General features: G+C 36.2%; 2 protein-coding genes across 5 annotated transcripts; one reads left to right on the top strand and one right to left on the bottom strand.

The window, feature by feature from the left end:
- Positions 6,105-12,111, top strand: LOC18781795 (homeobox-leucine zipper protein HDG2). 4 transcript variants are annotated; one of them, XM_020560912.1, is made up of 13 exons: positions 6,105-6,707; positions 6,847-7,396; positions 8,011-8,225; positions 8,352-8,469; positions 8,571-8,759; positions 8,916-9,359; positions 9,471-9,572; positions 9,698-9,901; positions 10,038-10,212; positions 10,420-10,691; positions 11,058-11,147; positions 11,272-11,653; positions 11,752-12,111. In XM_020560912.1, exons 2-12 carry the CDS (start codon positions 7,292-7,294, stop codon positions 11,620-11,622), a joined length of 2,265 nt encoding a protein of 754 aa, XP_020416501.1. In that variant the 5' UTR covers positions 6,105-6,707; positions 6,847-7,291; the 3' UTR covers positions 11,623-11,653; positions 11,752-12,111. The 4 variants fall into 4 exon arrangements, with proteins under 4 accessions (XP_020416501.1, XP_007217584.1, XP_020416500.1 ...); XM_007217522.2 differs by having other exon boundaries at positions 6,107-6,707; positions 7,282-7,396; positions 11,058-11,153; XM_020560911.1 differs by having other exon boundaries at positions 6,107-6,707; positions 11,058-11,153.
- Positions 13,703-15,445, bottom strand: LOC18782921 (transmembrane protein 97). The gene is made up of 2 exons (XM_007215013.2): positions 15,003-15,445; positions 13,703-14,165 (listed from the first exon to the last, which is right to left on the bottom strand). Exons 1-2 carry the CDS (start codon positions 15,324-15,326, stop codon positions 13,986-13,988), a joined length of 504 nt encoding a protein of 167 aa, XP_007215075.1. The 5' UTR covers positions 15,327-15,445; the 3' UTR covers positions 13,703-13,985.

Genomic DNA, 16,948 nt, shown 5'->3' with positions numbered 1-16,948 from the left:
CGTTGGATATTAATCCAATGGTTCAAAAAAGTTTCTTAAAAGGAGTGCAAGAGTGAGTGTACCGTTGAATTTACATCCAACGGTGAGTGACCACAAATCTCTTGGACCCCTGTAGTTCAAGAGATCAGGACTATCAATTTGTATATATATATGTATTTAAAATAATGTCCTAAATTAAAAGGGTTAAAATCAAACTTTATTGTACGACCAAACTCTTACTGATTTTTTATTTATAAAAAAACATCTTAATTAAAAATGACATTGTACTTGAAATCGATTTGGTTATTTTGAAAATCCGATTAGAAATGGCCCAACAAAAAATTTAATAAATATTATATTTTATGAGTTTTTCTATTTAAACTCCGCACTTCTTTTTGTTCACCCCATATTCTAAGTTCACCCTAATTTTTAATTCAAAATTTCACAATTTCTAAGAAAACCCCACTATCTTCCCGAACTACCCCTAAATACACACCGAGCAGAATAAAAAAATTAAAAAAAAAACTCATCAACTTCACACCCCACACCCGACAACCCATTATCTTGCTCCTCACCAATCTAAGTTCACCTCAATCTCACATTACTTAAAGAGATAAAAACACTGTTGTCAAATGTGTTTGTGAAGAAATTACACTCCGTTTGGATGAAGGAATTGCAAATTACGTAGAATTTTAAAATGATGCAATTTAGATTTCCGTCATTTCAATTTCTGGCAATTGAAGATTTCAGTGTTTGGATTTATGTATGTCGAATTTTGTAAATGACAGAAATTGAAAATTCAATGTTTGGATAGCTCGTGTAAATTATAAATGACATAAATTAAATATTTCAAAAGAACAAAAAAAACTAATAACCGACGTAGAAGGTATTCCTCGAAGTATAAAATAACATATCATTTGATTAACTAAATAACTCAACGTAAACAAACAAATCACATTAACAAACCAAATCACTCCCTACGTGCAATGAACATCAGCAACATACTTTTTTTTCTCCTCAATTGGAAGTGCTTTCAGCATATGAAATTGTTTGTCATTTTCTATCAGCCAAGCACATGCTTTGAGTTGTTCATTTTCAGTAAGACCTGGTACTACTTGAACTTTAGCATATACCTCTGCTGGATCAAGGTTCTTAGTATCAGAACGGATAAACTCTTCAAATGAATAAACGATGAAATCAATGAATCACTATCATAAGACTTAATTCAGGTCCCAAAGAATCAAGGAGAACCTTGGCCAACGTGCAGCTTACGGGCAAGTTGGTGCAACTTATAATCAACATCTAATGGCTCATACAAAGAGATAAAGCTAACAAATAACTACAGAACAAGGCGATAACACAAAATGATAAAGCTAGCAAACAACTACAGAGTTGTACCATAAACACAAATCACATAACAATATCCATGGGCATAGACTATTTTGTTAAAACTTCCAAAAAAATCCAGTCATAGTGCCGCAAAGATCACAAAATCCATTCAACGCATTCATAAATTTAGTCAGAAACACCCAATTTTGATAGCCATTCAGAAACCATGGTAACCCTGAAATAGAAAAATATAAATTGAAGGAGAGAAAGGCTTGAAGACTAACCTTCAAACTTGATCCAGAGAGACGTGTAACCCAAGAAGAATTCCTTCTCCTTACTTCTCTAGCTCGCAGCTTTTTTATGATGCTCCTTACTTCTCTAGCTCGTAGCTTCTTTTTTTTTATAAAGCGACAAGGCAATCTGTTGTCCAGGGTGTCATAGGTTTTTGATGCTGTTTTTAGTTTGGCACCTTTTTTTTTTTTTTTTTAATGAAAAGATTGGCGGGTTTTTTTTTTTAATGTAAGTTTTGGCACACTGGAAAATATGAATTCTCGCACTATGAAAATTGTGAAATGACGCCTATTTTGGTGGAAATTAAACTCGGAAATTTGATGCCTCAATTCCATGATTTTTTCCGCGCATCATTTAATAAGTTACGCATTTAAGTTGCCAAACCAGAGAATTGTCAATTTCTCCTCTTAAATTCCCGACTTTTAGTTAAATTCCGAATTATTTTTCCTCATCCAAACGGAGGGTTAGGGTATAGAGGAGTTTGTAATTTTTCTAAAACTTAATATGAAGAGTGGTGATGGCGATGGATATGAGGTGTTTGTATAGATATAATAGGGTTAAGTATTAAGTTGGATGACTTTTTTTGTCCTTTTACACAATAATAAAACTTAATAGCTTAATGATTTAAGTATTGAACTGAACAAAAAAAAGTGTGAAGTTTAAATAGAAACACTGTATTTTATAGTCAACCATATGAAGGAGTTCATGATTGCATGTTTCTAAATCGAAATTCATTTCTACAAGAGCACAATCAAGTTGTCTCTTTATAGCAACAACCAACTATCATGATTTTCGAGTAACCAAATTAATTTCAAAAATCTAATGAGTAACAAACCCGCAATTTTGAACTTTCATACCACTAGAAAAATAAAGTTTATTGTAAATCCTAAATCAACTCATTCCAGAATTCCGATCACTGCCATTTGACTTGCAGTTTTGTATGGGACCCACCTTTCCTTCCCTAACGTATGGTAGCTGGTCCTGGTTGGCTACGAGTGGCTGCCGGATTTCTAATTTCGTATCGAATGGAACGCAGCGTTTGACTCTTGTTCAAACTTCAAAACCGGTATTTCGTGCCCAACCAAATGATGTTGATATACAAAAGTGGCTTTTTTTCAAAGTTCAAATAGATACCAATGATGTCACAGGACTTGGAGCTAGTTGGAAATTTGATTGTGGATCAATGATTATACAGGAACAAAAATAATTTAACTAAAGGTCAAATTGTATCTCCAGAAGTATATAATTATTTCTTTAGAGTGTTAATAACAGACAGTTCCTTTCATGACGACTGTAAATAGAGTTATTATTGTTAGTTATGAATTTCATATTTTTACTATTACAATGTGATAAATAACTATTTCAACTACGTGAATTTTTGTGCTCTTTCATAAAAATTCCCAAATTAAAATAAAAGAAATAGAATTATGTATATGTATTATAAAAAAAGAACAAATACTAGTATATTATTATTGACTTAATTTGATCATATAATATTGTACGAGATATTTCTATTTATGTTATGGGAATTGGTTAATAATAATAAAAAGAATTACAAGGATTGTGGATAAGGTAGAAAAATGTATAGTTGGTAAATTATGTGAGATCGAAGGGGTTATGGTATGCAATAATGCAAGAGAGGCATGAACGTAGTAAATGGCATTTGCCATGCAGACCCTGTGTTGCTCAGTCTCATTTATTGCCAGAGAAGAAGATTTGTAGAGGGAGGGGGGGGTGGTTACTCTGTCTCCTCTGCATTCCATGGAAATCAATCACACAAGTTCCACTTCTACCAACCTTCTCACGTGCGACAAGTATAAACGTATTTAAACCCTGAGATTTCATGCATGATATTATTATTATTATTATTATTATTATTTTGATAAATGAGGAATTGAATTGAAGGCATCTTTTGATCGCAAAGTGGGGTTAATGGAGTCTAACCTAATGAAAAATGGCCTTAATTTACAGTCTAGTAATCTCAGGTTTAAAATCTCATGACACAATAATAGTATGCGTAACTTATGTTCTCTTGTAAAAAAAAAACCATGTTATTCACGTGAGACACACATCAGCAATCTCATATTGCATCCTGTGTTTATTGGTGCGTGCAAATCAACCTTTGCTAGCTTGTTTTTCTAATGGCTATGTAAAAGTGAAAGGGACCTAATTAATATGCCATGGTCAAACCATGAAGGTTTCTCTTTCGTGTGTGTCATTGTTGGGCTAGAAATAGTTAATGGAACATGGATTATTTTACAAAACTAATTGCCATCAACCTTAAAAAAATAAAAAAATAATAAAAAAAGGTACACTATTTTTTACAGAATTTAAATATGTACACCAAGGGTTCATTATCATATATACTTAATTTCGACAAAGATCATTATTGTTGTCATTGCTTCACGTCACAGTCCAAGTGTATTATATATTGGAACACTTGTGTTAATGGGTATAATCGACATTGATATTATATGCAAACCAAACTTTGGATATCAAATTCATTATTAAAGATGAATATTGTTTGGTTCATTAAATTTCAGGAATTTTTTTTTTATTTTATTATAACTTTTAGAGGAAATATTTCTTAGTTGGACATTATCTTCTTAAGGAAGGCTAGCTTGCAATATGAATTGCATCTAGTACGGGATTGTGCTTTGGTTGGACAACCTGTTAACCTGGTTGTGCTTTCCCCAAACAAAAAAACCCTTATAGAGCTTATTTGAAGAAAAAAACCCTCAAAATTAGCCACTTGTCATTTTCTAATTGGTTATTTTAAAATTTTTACACACTAAGAACCAATTAGAAAATAACAAGTGGCTAGTTTTGAAATTTTCTTTTCAAATAGACTCTATATGAATTTTTATATAATATTTCATGCTAAAATTCATACTCGTATTTTTGTTGTATATAAAATCCATACTGTCAACTTGTACTCATGTGTTTTTCCATTTAAAAAATGTCTCAATGTCGTTTTTAGTTTCCAATTCTATCGTAATTTCGTTGTTTTCGACATCACTTTATTACATCTTTATAGTTTTTAAATTTTATCTAAAATATTTTTTGTACCTTGTGGACCATAATTTTTAAGATTGTATGTTTCTCTTAATTGATATGAATTAGATTTCTGTGTTTATTACGTAAATTGGTATTAGATAACATAAATTCAAGAAACTTTGTTACCACATACCATTTCTTTGTACCATATTTACTCTCACATACTTGAATTCAATAATCTTTTGTCTATGAAGCATGTGATTAATAAATATCATACATGTTGGACTAATCTATATATTGTCTCAATACCCATCATCAATTTGGTGAATCATATTTGACTACTTCATCAATACAATCTAAGTATAATAAACCAATGAATTTTGCTAATGTGCGCTTGAATCACCAATACTCGGGGCCAGCCTCCATGGAGCTCCCTTACCGCTCCCCTTCACCCTTTTAATAGCTAATAATAAGTAAGTATTTTAGAAAATTTGGAAAACTATGTTCCCCAAAATATACGATTCTAGCTAGAGATGCTTTGCGTAGGTGATTGACAATTGTTTGTTAATGTGGATGATATAGCAAAGCTCATATATCTTAATGCTTTCTCTGTATCAACATGCCATCCTATCTCAATGATTTTTTTACATGAATTTGTTGAGAGTATTTGTCCCATATTGAAAAATAAAAACTTTGAGTGCTTAAAAAGATCTTGGTCCCTGATCCCCACCCAATTCGAATTCATTTTGAATTGGATGATCAAATTCTAATATGGTAGATCAGAGCAGACCATCCACGTGTTGGTAAGAATACTCACATGCGCGTGGATGTGAAGATCTTAATATATAATAATTTAATGTTGTGTATCAGTTTCATGATCGCCATATAAATTATAATAATTGAATGGATTTTATCAAGTCACCCACACATGCATGAATGATTGACAATCGTTTATTAACAAATTTCATGGTATGATCAACATTGTTTTACAATAGAGAATTACCTACTTATACGTAGGCGACTCTTGCTAGTAAATCTCATATCTCAATACTTTTTACATATCAAAACGCGCACCAAACACGTTGACAAACAAAATAATAACGATTTAATGTGGTGGATTACATTTTCATTACTTCATCAATCCAATCTAAGTTTAATAACTCAAGGAATTTAACATGTGCACGTCAATGACCCAAACGTGCATAGGTAACTGGCAACCATATATTGATATTGCATAATAAAAATTTGCATTAACCTATGACTCACAATTACCTATCCATATATGAGCGACTGATACTAACATCTAATCAATACTTTCTTTCACCCTCATACCTCATGACTTTCTATGAATCAATACATGGGAAACCAAGCGTTATTGAGTAGTTCACAGCATGCAAAAACCAAAAAACCAAGAGCACCAACAACTTACAATTTCATACCAGTAAAACTGTATTCCCTTCTTCACCATGGGGAATATGATTTTATCCATAGGAAAAATAAGTACGTTTGAAAAAGATTCCAATACTATAAAGTTGCAGGAATTAATGGGTAGTAAAAATTCAAATACTAGGCAGCAAATAGGTTGGGGAAAAAAAAATTAGAGTTTGGTAGCCGTCATCCATTGCACCATCTCCTCTCCTAGAGGAAAATTAAACACACCCCAAAATGCTCTCTCTATATCTATCTCTCTCTACATCTCTATCTCTCTCTCTCTATATCTCTCTCGTTCTCTCTCATAGCAATTACACCTTTCTCTCCCACCATTAAATGCAATTGCACCCTCTCAATACGCTCTGTAATTACTCCTCGCTGCCATACTTTTCTCCCTCTGCCCCCCTTTCCCCTTCCTTGGCCTTCTCCCTTTCCTGAATCACTTCTCTTCATCTTCATCTTCTTCTCCTTCCTCTTCTTCACCTTCAACTTCCAAAACCTATTAGTACTACATACCATATACAAACCTCTAATACACCGAAACCCGTACGCCGGAAAACCACTTTTTGTGTCACCAAACAGTGGTTTCCCGGCACCAAGTTCAGCCCAAATCCAGATCCAAAGCCCCTCTCTTTCTAGGGCTTTTGATCAGGCGCACGCAACATCATATACATACACTGGTACATATTTTTCCAGCTCAGATTTTGCATGTACTCTCATGTCTTTTAATTTGTCCGATAACCCTTCTGTGTTCTCAAATATTTGTAACGTATCTAACAATTTTTTCAAAATTTTATTTGGCATTTTGTGTTAGTGCAGCTAGGTCACGACAAGCAAATAAGGAAACTTGGGTGTTACTGTTGCATACTCCGAGATATTCGTGGGCGTTATGTGTGTTTTTTCATTTGGGTCTAGACTGATTTTTGGTCCATCAAAAGCCGTATAACAATCGTCAACCCTTATCTCAATTTCTTCATATTCTTTCTCTCTATTTCTTCACCTACGTACAAAACCAAAAAAAACCAGATAGATATGGCTTAAGAGTAAGTGTGAGAGTGTGCAAAGACAAAAACCCATTTTGTCAGCTCCTTGTCTCTTTGTTTTTCACATGAAAAGATCGCTTTAGCCCTTTGTCCAGATCAGCCTCGCAGAACCTGAAACAAGCTCAAATAGAACACCCCCTACATTGATGTGTGAGAAATTATAACCTCTAAAAAATTTGCAAATTCAGGTGTATATTTGGGCATTTTCCAGGGTTTGAATTATGCCGGCCGGGCTTATGATTCCGGCACGAAACATGCCGTCGATGATTGGTAGCAATGGGAATATTAGCGGCTTTGGATCATCTTCAGGACTTACTCTTGGTCAGGTCAGTGTGCTTAATTTGAGTTTGTTGTCTAATTGGAATATTAATTTATATATCCAATTCTTTGCTTTTCAAGGCTAATTTAGATCTAAATTTTCCCAATTATTTCGCTATTTTATCCAAAACAAGTTATTTCTGAACCAAGAAAATATTTCAATTAGATTTCAGATCCATTTTCCTAATTTTAATTTCTTCTCCCTCTTCATCTCTCTAAACGGTACTTAATTTAACATTTTAATTTGATCGCGGTTCTCGGGTTTGACCTCAGGTAGTCCAAAATTTTCTTTTTGTGGCAAAATCCGTCTCGATATTAGAAAAAAGTCGTAATGCTTTTCTCTACACACACAGAGGCACAGAGATCTAAGTTCAACGCGTTTTTCTTGTACAATTTTTTTCTTTCTTTCAAATAGTATTTTAATATGGACCAACTCATGGGCTAGCTCCATATACATTTTCTCGTACATTTTTGAGTGGTACATTTTGAGATGTCCATGTCCATATATAAATGTATGTGTATGCGTTCTTCTTTCTTGTTTTTTTTTTAGATTGAGAAACCATAAGCTTGCTAAGCCTTGGGATCAAAATCAAAATCTTAAAGCTCTCTGGATATGTTCCAGCCAAACTTGATGGAAGCTGGCCATCTGCACCCGCTGGACATGGCCCAAAACACATCAGAGAGCGACATTGCCCGAATCCGAGAGGATGACTTCGACAGCGCTACCAAATCCGGCAGCGACAACCCGGAGGGCGGTTCCGGTGACGACCAAGATCCTCGCCCGAAAAAAAAGCGTTACCACCGCCACACTCAGCATCAGATCCAAGAAATGGAAGCGTGAGTAGTATTTAAGCTCACATCTCCCCAAACAAGCTCTTGTTAATGAGTTCATAATGGTCCTTTAAAAAAAACAAAATTAAAACTATGAATTAATGTTCTGTTTTTTTTTTTTTTTGGTTTTAGTTTCTTCAAGGAGTGTCCCCACCCAGATGACAAGCAGAGGAAGGAACTGAGCCGGGAATTAGGTTTGGAACCATTACAAGTGAAATTTTGGTTTCAAAATAAGCGCACCCAAATGAAGGTATAAAATGTTTTGTTCATGACAGGTTCTTAATTAAAATGGGTTTTGGGAATATACACAACTTTGTTTTATTTATTATTTTCTTTAATGTTTTTTGACAGACTCAGCACGAGCGTCATGAGAACACACAACTTCGTAACGAAAACGAAAAGCTTCGTGCCGATAACATGAGGTACAGAGAAGCCCTAGGCAGTGCCTCTTGTCCCAATTGTGGTGGCCCGACAGCTATCGGAGAGATGTCATTTGACGAACACCATCTGAGACTTGAAAATGCTCGATTACGAGAAGAGGTATAGAAATTAAAGAATTTAGATAATATCGATGACATTTATTATTCATGGATATTTTACCTATTATGTCATTTCGAAGAAGGGTAACGTTCTCTTATCAGATACGCGGCACCTTAGATGTCGCCAGACTGTTAATTTATTTCCTTTACTGTGCAGATTGACCGTATATCAGCAATAGCTGCGAAGTATGTAGGCAAACCAGTTGGGAATTACCCTCTTCTGTCTTCACCTGTTCCTTCTCGCAGTCCACTTGATCTTGGGGTTGGGAGCTTCGGGGGTCAGCCGGGCATGGCAGGAGAGATGTATGGAGGTGGAGACCTTCTGAGATCTATCAGTGGACCTAATGAGGCAGACAAACCACTGATAATCGAGATTGCAGTGGCAGCCATGGAAGAGCTAATCAGAATGGCTCAAATGGGTGAACCCTTGTGGATGACCAGCCTTGATGGCAACACCACCGTGTTCAATGAAGATGAGTATATCAGAACATTCCCTCGTGTTGCTCCAAAACCAAGCAATCATTTCAAATGTGAAGCTTCGCGCGAGAGCGCTGTAGTTATCATGAACCACATCAACCTTGTTGAGATTCTCATGGATGTGGTAAGCTTATTTACTTGTATCATCAACATTGAACAAATATTAATTATATCTTTAAATAGAGGAATAGCATAAACCCTAATCATTTTTTGTTTTACTTATTATCTTGTTTAGAATCAGTGGTCGACTGTGTTTTCTGGGATTGTGTCGAGAGCTATGACTCTGGAAGTGCTGTCAACTGGAGTGGCTGGAAATTACAATGGAGCCTTGCAAGTGGTATAATATATATCTACTTTCACAATTCTATTATCTTCTCCCTTGTCATTAAATATTTTTAATAACATTATCTTGTCGTGGTTAATTATATGTTTGGATTGGATATATTATTTGTGATTTGGTAGATGACGGCAGAATTTCAAGTACCCTCACCACTTGTTCCAACTCGTGAGAGTTATTATGTGAGGTACTGCAAACAGCATATTGATGGCACTTGGGCTGTGGTAGATGTCTCCTTGGACACTCTGCGCCCTAATCCTGCACCAAGGTCATGCCAAAGAAGGCCCTCTGGATGTCTCATCCAAGAAATGCCAAATGGATACTCAAAGGTAATGTAATTAATAATTAAACACACTAATATATATATATATATATATACCAATCCTGATTCATATTTGACTTGCATCATGTAATTTAACTCATTACATTATTTGTCATTTAATTTTATAACTTTTGGTGCTTTAGGTTACATGGGTTGAGCATGTCGATGTGGATGAACGTGGTGTTCACAATCTGTACAAGCAGCTGGTTAACTCCGGCAACGCATTTGGGGCAAAACGATGGGTTGCTACCTTGGACCGTCAATGTGAACGTCTTGCCAGTGCCCTGGCATCAAACATCCCTACTGGTGATGTTGGTGGTAAGAACAATATAATTTACAGTGTAACCAATTTTTTTTCTGTATGTATGGTGAGAAAATTTTGTGTGGGGCTATGCTTCTATGTTGTAGTATTGTCTAACACGCGAGACGTCCTCTTAAAAGATTGCATATGTCTAATATAGCATGCGTGCATGCACGTGGATTCATTAATTAAGCCTTATTTTTTTTAAATGCATGATTAATTAGTGATTACAAATCAAGAAGGCAGAAAAAGCATGTTAAAATTGGCTGAAAGGATGGTCATAAGCTTCTGTGCTGGAGTAAGCGCATCAACCACTCACACATGGACAACGCTGTCTGGGACCGGGGCTGATGATGTTCGGGTGATGACCCGAAAGAGCGTGGATGACCCTGGCAGGCCTCCCGGTATTGTGCTCAGCGCCGCCACATCTTTCTGGCTTCCAGTTCCTCCCAAAAGGGTATTTGAATTCCTCCGTGATGAGAACTCTCGTAATGAGGTATGTGAGTTAATTATCCTTCGATTCTTAGGATGATGTATAGATCTCAGAATAATGTACCAAACCTAGTACATGAACCATAACTATAACTTGTTAAATACAATCAAAGCTAGCTATATATATGGATGCCAGCATATATGGAAATCACATGCACATTTCAAGTAATGTTTCTTAAAAAGGAAAATGTGTATGATTTTCACATCACTCCTAATATGGAAACATGTTTTTTTCAGAAAAAGAAAAATGTGTGGTCTTGTTTTCTTTTCGGTCAATCCGAGAAAAACCAAGATGTAAAATTATTCAAGAAATACATATAGAAATTGGTTCGACTAATTACTTGTGCTTCATGATCACTTGTGTTTGCAGTGGGACATTCTTTCCAATGGTGGAATTGTTCAAGAAATGGCACACATTGCTAATGGTCGCGATACTGGAAATTGCGTCTCTCTACTGCGAGTAAATGTAGCTTGATCTTATTGTTATAATTATTTTAATTTTCTTAATTAATCCATATTCTGCTCTTAATCACAATTGATAAATTATTAACCTTGCCCTTTTAAAAATGAACTGGATTTTGTAGAGTGCGAATTCAAGCCAGAGCAACATGCTGATACTGCAAGAGAGCTGTACAGACCAAACAGCTTCCTTTGTGATTTATGCTCCAGTGGACATTGTTGCCATGAATGTGGTACTAAATGGGAGTGACCCTGACTATGTTGCTCTTCTTCCTTCTGGCTTTGCCATCCTTCCAGATGGAGGAGGCATGGGGGATTCTGGCTCTGGTGGTTCCCTTCTCACTGTTGCCTTTCAGATTCTGGTTGATTCTGTCCCCACCGCCAAGCTCTCTCTCGGGTCGGTGGCAACAGTTAACAATCTGATTGCTTGCACTGTGGAGAGGATCAAAGCTGCATTGTCTTGCGACACTGCATGAATTTCATGACATAACTTTAGTTAATTTTTAGGTAAAGTAATTACATGTCACATATGTTACATTTTTTACACATGTTACAACGAATTCTTAGTTTGGTCTGTTTAATAATTATTTGTGTGTTTTTTGCAGTGTTTTGAGGTGGAGAAAGGAAGGTGAAAGGAGAGAAACACAGACACAGATGGTGGTAAGGGATTTGGGCTTATACACAGGAGGAGAGAGAGAAGTCAAGAGCGCACCTTACATGATCCTTAATTTGTAACTTAATTAAGAGATTAGGGGTTCGGGATTTGACTTCCTCGAACAATGTTAAAGGCAAATTAAGCGCTTAAGACCTTATTTTTAGGATATTTGAACTTTCCTTTCACTTTTCTTCAACCTTGGATTCAGGATTAGGGTTTTGCAATGGATATTGCTTTTCTATGTCGGATCGTTTAAGATTTCTTTTTGGGAAATTTAAAAAAAAAAAAAAAAAGGCTTTTGCTTAGGTAATTTTCTTTCTAAGTGTTGTGTCTTTATTGAATTTAGATATTTGCTGGTTTTGTTATTAAGTTACTTTTAGTTTGGGCCATTACGAATTCAATAGAGTTGTTATTGGCATTTTGAAAAAGTTATTTTTCACTTATAATTTTATGTTCGAGTAGAACCCGAAAATTTTCTTGGGTGCCAATAACAACTCCCATTCAAAGATAAAAAATTATCTTTTATTTTTGTACTTGTAATAATACAAGGGGTTGATTAAAAACCAAAAACGTCAAGACGTTTTTTTCCCCTTTGCTGGCTAACATATGTTACAATACGTATAGAATCAATCTTGGTCCTTTCGTTGTCGGGGAAGGAAATCAAAAGTCAACAAATTTTATCCCAATGATTGTTATGCCAGCATTCTTGAAAATTTATCTAGATAATTAAGGTTAGTTCACAGCGGTGCCCCCCGAAATTACAGTAAAACCTTACTTTACCCCTTAAAAGTTAAAGTGACTAACTTTGCCCCGTTAATTAAGGTTTGATATTCAACGTTATCCAATATCATTAATTCCATTCAAAAATCTGTTAAAATTGATGACATGGCAATGATATTTTTATAATTCGTACACATGAATTATTTACCCAATACTTTTGATGATGTGGTAAGGTGGGACCCACCTTTAGCATGGACCGAAAAGTAATTAACTTTTTGACCTTTAAATAATGAAAAAAGTAAAATAAATTGCTGTCAAGGGATCTCACTGATTGCTAGCAAATTGGTTGGTACATGTCTTGTCGAGCTAAAATTATCCCAAACTCATAAAAAAGCTGTTTTGGGGTGAGCACTTTGAGAGCCCATGACAACTGGAAATGCGAATCTTTCTGAAACGCTCAATGAGTTTCTACTAATTGTACTCTCCTAGTTGGTGCATGCAAATGAAAGAGTAGAAAAGTAGAAAAGTAGAAAAGTAGAAAAGTAGAAAAGTAGAAGTTGGAATAAATGGGAAAGATGGGGTTCCCACGCAACCACTCTTCATTTTTTTGGTTCTGATTGTATATCGAGACTTCATAAGATATTAATATATGCCATAGATGCAGAGACAGGAAAGCAAGCTGCTGGGTTCTGGTACAGCAATACATAATGCCATCTATCTGTGCTTTGCTTTGCTTCGCTTCATGGTAGTGAGTCCTTGGAGATGTGGTTGCAATTAATATTCTCATAAAATGATGTCCTTTCTGCACTAGCTATCTTGCAAGTAAAAGTGAAAGTGAGTCAAATTGAAAACTTTTAACCATGTTGGACATGAACTTTTCACCTGTTTTTAACAAGCATGTTAAAAACAGGTCCCCGTAAAGACATGGATACTTCAGGTCACCAAGAAAACTCTTACATAAAGCTCCTTCGTAATCACAGCAGCAGGGCACGTACATTACTGACAGAGTTCCTAAGTTAATCCTCCTCGGTATACAAGGATGAAATCAATCTGGATACGAGATTTAAGACGTCGTTAAGAGATAGTTATATGTTATATCTCTATTTTACCTTCCCCCCAAAAATTTGATAAATTACTAACAAGAGAGCAGCAGCAGCAAGCAGCCAGCTCAAACAAAAATATGCGCAGAACAGAGATATTCCCTACAGAAGGTAAAACCAGCAACGTCTAATGAACACTCTGACCTCTTTGTTGAAGTAAGAGATGAAGGGAGAAACTCACCAGATTATTCACATACAATCTCTAAAGAGGTGAACATCAAGCATGCGCTAAACTGAAACACAATTGTCAAAACCTTCCAATCATCCATTAGAAGAGTTTCATCGATACATTGTGGATTCAATGTCATAAAGTGACAAATATGACACACTCTTACAAAATCTCAGTCAGTCAGTTAGTTGTATCTCAAGCCTTCTTTTTCCTACCCAATGTAGGTCTCTTGCCAATCCCCGAACTGGTCGTGCTGGATGGTGGCAGCAGCCCACGCAGTATGGCCAAAACACCTAACCCCAGAAAAGGGAAGTACATATACAACAGCTTATCAGAAGCCTTGCCGGACTGAACCAGTTCTGATAATATAGTAACCTGAAATTTTCACAAAACAAACAAGCGTTAAGATAAAAAAAAGTTTGAAGAAAGGTGTAGACAATCCAATAAGAAACAGAATTTCGATATTCCAGACTCTGTATGTGGTGCAGAAACCAGAAGAACTCCACCTCCCATAACCCAATTACAATTCTCAGCACCATTAGTTCATAGTTAGGCAGTGTTTAGGGGTAATTATTAACAGTTCAACAATATTCATGTGGCCTTAAGATATTGCTCACCTGCACACCTGCGGCGGTGTTTCGTTTCTTATCCAATGCAAGCTTAAAATGAGCGTTTACCAGATAAAATCTGATAACATACTGGATGAGTTCCGGGGGTTTCCAACTATACAACCAGATTGGCCAAATGCCATCATCAGAGTTTGGTAGAATTTCATTGATTCTAACAGAGAAACCAAGTAACATATTTTCAGAATTCTCTTAGCTGGCTAATTCTGTCAGGCAATTTGTAATTTTTAAGTTATATAGTCTCATTGCAGGATTTGAAACAAGCATCAGGACGAATGTGTCTCCTTCAACCACCCACTTATTCACTTCATTTGCTTCTTCGTATTTTTAGATGTATGAATTTAATCACTCTAAAACCAACAGCTTGACTTATTAAACCACCCTCTTATTTGTTACTACAATTAACCTATCCAAAATCCTATAAAATTACTGGTTTGGGAAGATATATAACAAGAAAATAAGAAATTAGCTCAATGGAAAACGAGAAAAAGAAAAGAGATCTAACAAACCCAAGTTATAAAACCAAACAAAAACAACAAATTGATTATAAGTTAACAATGTATTAAAAGAAAGAAGCAAACTTTACCATGGAAGTGAACACAGAAACGCCATAGATCAAGCAGGTGGTGTTGAACCAAGACTTGGCAGCTAAAATTCCGTACAGGTTGGCAATTGAAAGAGGCCACTGAAAGAGCAGCTCGAGCCAAACGATCCCAACAAAGAAATGGGGCTTCTGGGTCACGAGATAATCGCCATATTGGCGCGCGTACCAGCTCTTGAGCTGAACCAACACGTTTGGGAAGAGGCTCTGAGGCAGGCATGTCTGCGCGTCGATTAAGGGCGCTGCAAGCGCAATTACGAAGAAGAAGACGAAGAGTGTGGCGTCAACAAGCTTCACCAAAGCACCCATTTTGGATTCTTGAGGTTATATATATTTTTGCTTCCTACTTTACGATGTTTCTGTCTCTGCTTCAATGGAGCTTTCGGTTTGCTCTGTGAAACCTTGTGTGCGATGGAGGAGACGTATGCATAATGGGATCTCAAGTCAAATTTCCTAATCTGACGGCGTGTCGTTTCTTAATATGTTAGGTTGCTTTGCGGACGCCTAGTCGTTTTGTTGTTGTTGTTGTCGTTTGTTTTGGACTCGAGTCGTTTGTGCAGTCAAATCTTCTCCTGACTTTGAACAGGAAATACTCGGTCAAAAAAAGAGGAAATCAAAGTTGCGTGGTGGAAAGGTCAAAAAAACTGTGAAAAATAAAGTTAAGAACGAATCCTAATAGGAAACAGAAAAAGATTTCCCATAAGAATCAGGCAAAAGACTAAACCTATAAAAAACCCCAGCTATGCATTCAACTTTTCCATTCTTTTTGCTCTTGTTGTAAAGTGTCAAAAAAACCTCAAAAAGCAGGCCAATGAAGCCCTACGCTGCCACAAAGCTTTCTGCTGATGCGAAGCCTTTTTCACCCCTCTCGCCTCACCTCCATCAACCACCGCCGCAACATCATCTGCCTCATGTTCCTGTTCAAGCTTCTCTGCATCACCCAGTATTTTACCAACCGCAATATTATGAGCCAAGTAATTTTTCTGGTGGTGGCCATTGGAGTTGGCAATCTCCTCAGTATCACCAATTAGGGTTTAACAACATTCCTGTGCATCATGGTGTTGGGTTTTGTTATGGTCCTCCTCCGGTACCATTCGTGTACGATCAAGGTCTTCCGCAGTTTAACATGCAGACTTTGAGGAACAAAATTGTTCAACAAGTGGAATACTATTTCAGTGATGAAAATCTTTGCAAGGATTATTTCTTGAGATCACTGATGGATAACAAAGGATGGGTTCCGATATCCAACGTTGCTGAATTTAACAAGCTCAAGAGAATGTGCACAAACATACCATTTATCCTTGATGTTCTGATGCAGCGCTCAACTCGTGTAGAAGTGCATGGTCACATGATACGACGACGTAATGAGTGGCAAAGGTGGCTTCCGGTTTCTGCAGGCTCAACGACAAACCCGCAAACTCAAGTTTCCTTGGAGGAGAAGGAATTCATGGAAAGCCTGCTAGTAAAGAACGTATATGGCGATGATGTTGCTGTTGAGTTTGATGGTGGGTCGGTTGTGTATAATGCTTCTAATGGTGGTTTAAGTGGAAGACGAGCAGCCCCGGCCATGAAGACAGAGTGGAAGCCCAAGGCTTTCAAGTGTTGCTGAGTATGGACGTAAACATTCTGAGGAAGACTGATTTGATCGACTGCTGGAACGAAATTTGAGCTACTTCTGTCTTCATGACAGAATACAAGAGGATGATCGCCTTTTCTTTCTTTCTTGTCTTTTTTTTTTTCCTTTTGTTTTGCATCTTCACGGAAAAAGAAAAAAAAAAAAAAAAAAAAAAGAAAAAAAGAAAAAAAAAAAAAAAAAAAGAAAAAAAAAAATTCTGGTTATTTCTTTTCTTTTTGTCGGTTTACTTAGAAGATTTTAGGTTTTTTGTGTCCGACTTAGAAGATTTTAGTTATGTTACTGCCATCGATGATAG

This window comes from Prunus persica, chromosome G3 (genome assembly GCF_000346465.2).
Source record: "Prunus persica cultivar Lovell chromosome G3, Prunus_persica_NCBIv2, whole genome shotgun sequence".
Taxonomy (NCBI): domain Eukaryota; kingdom Viridiplantae; phylum Streptophyta; class Magnoliopsida; order Rosales; family Rosaceae; genus Prunus; species Prunus persica.
The sequence above is the reverse complement of the archived record's forward strand: the minus strand, read 5'-3'. Positions and strand labels throughout refer to the sequence as shown.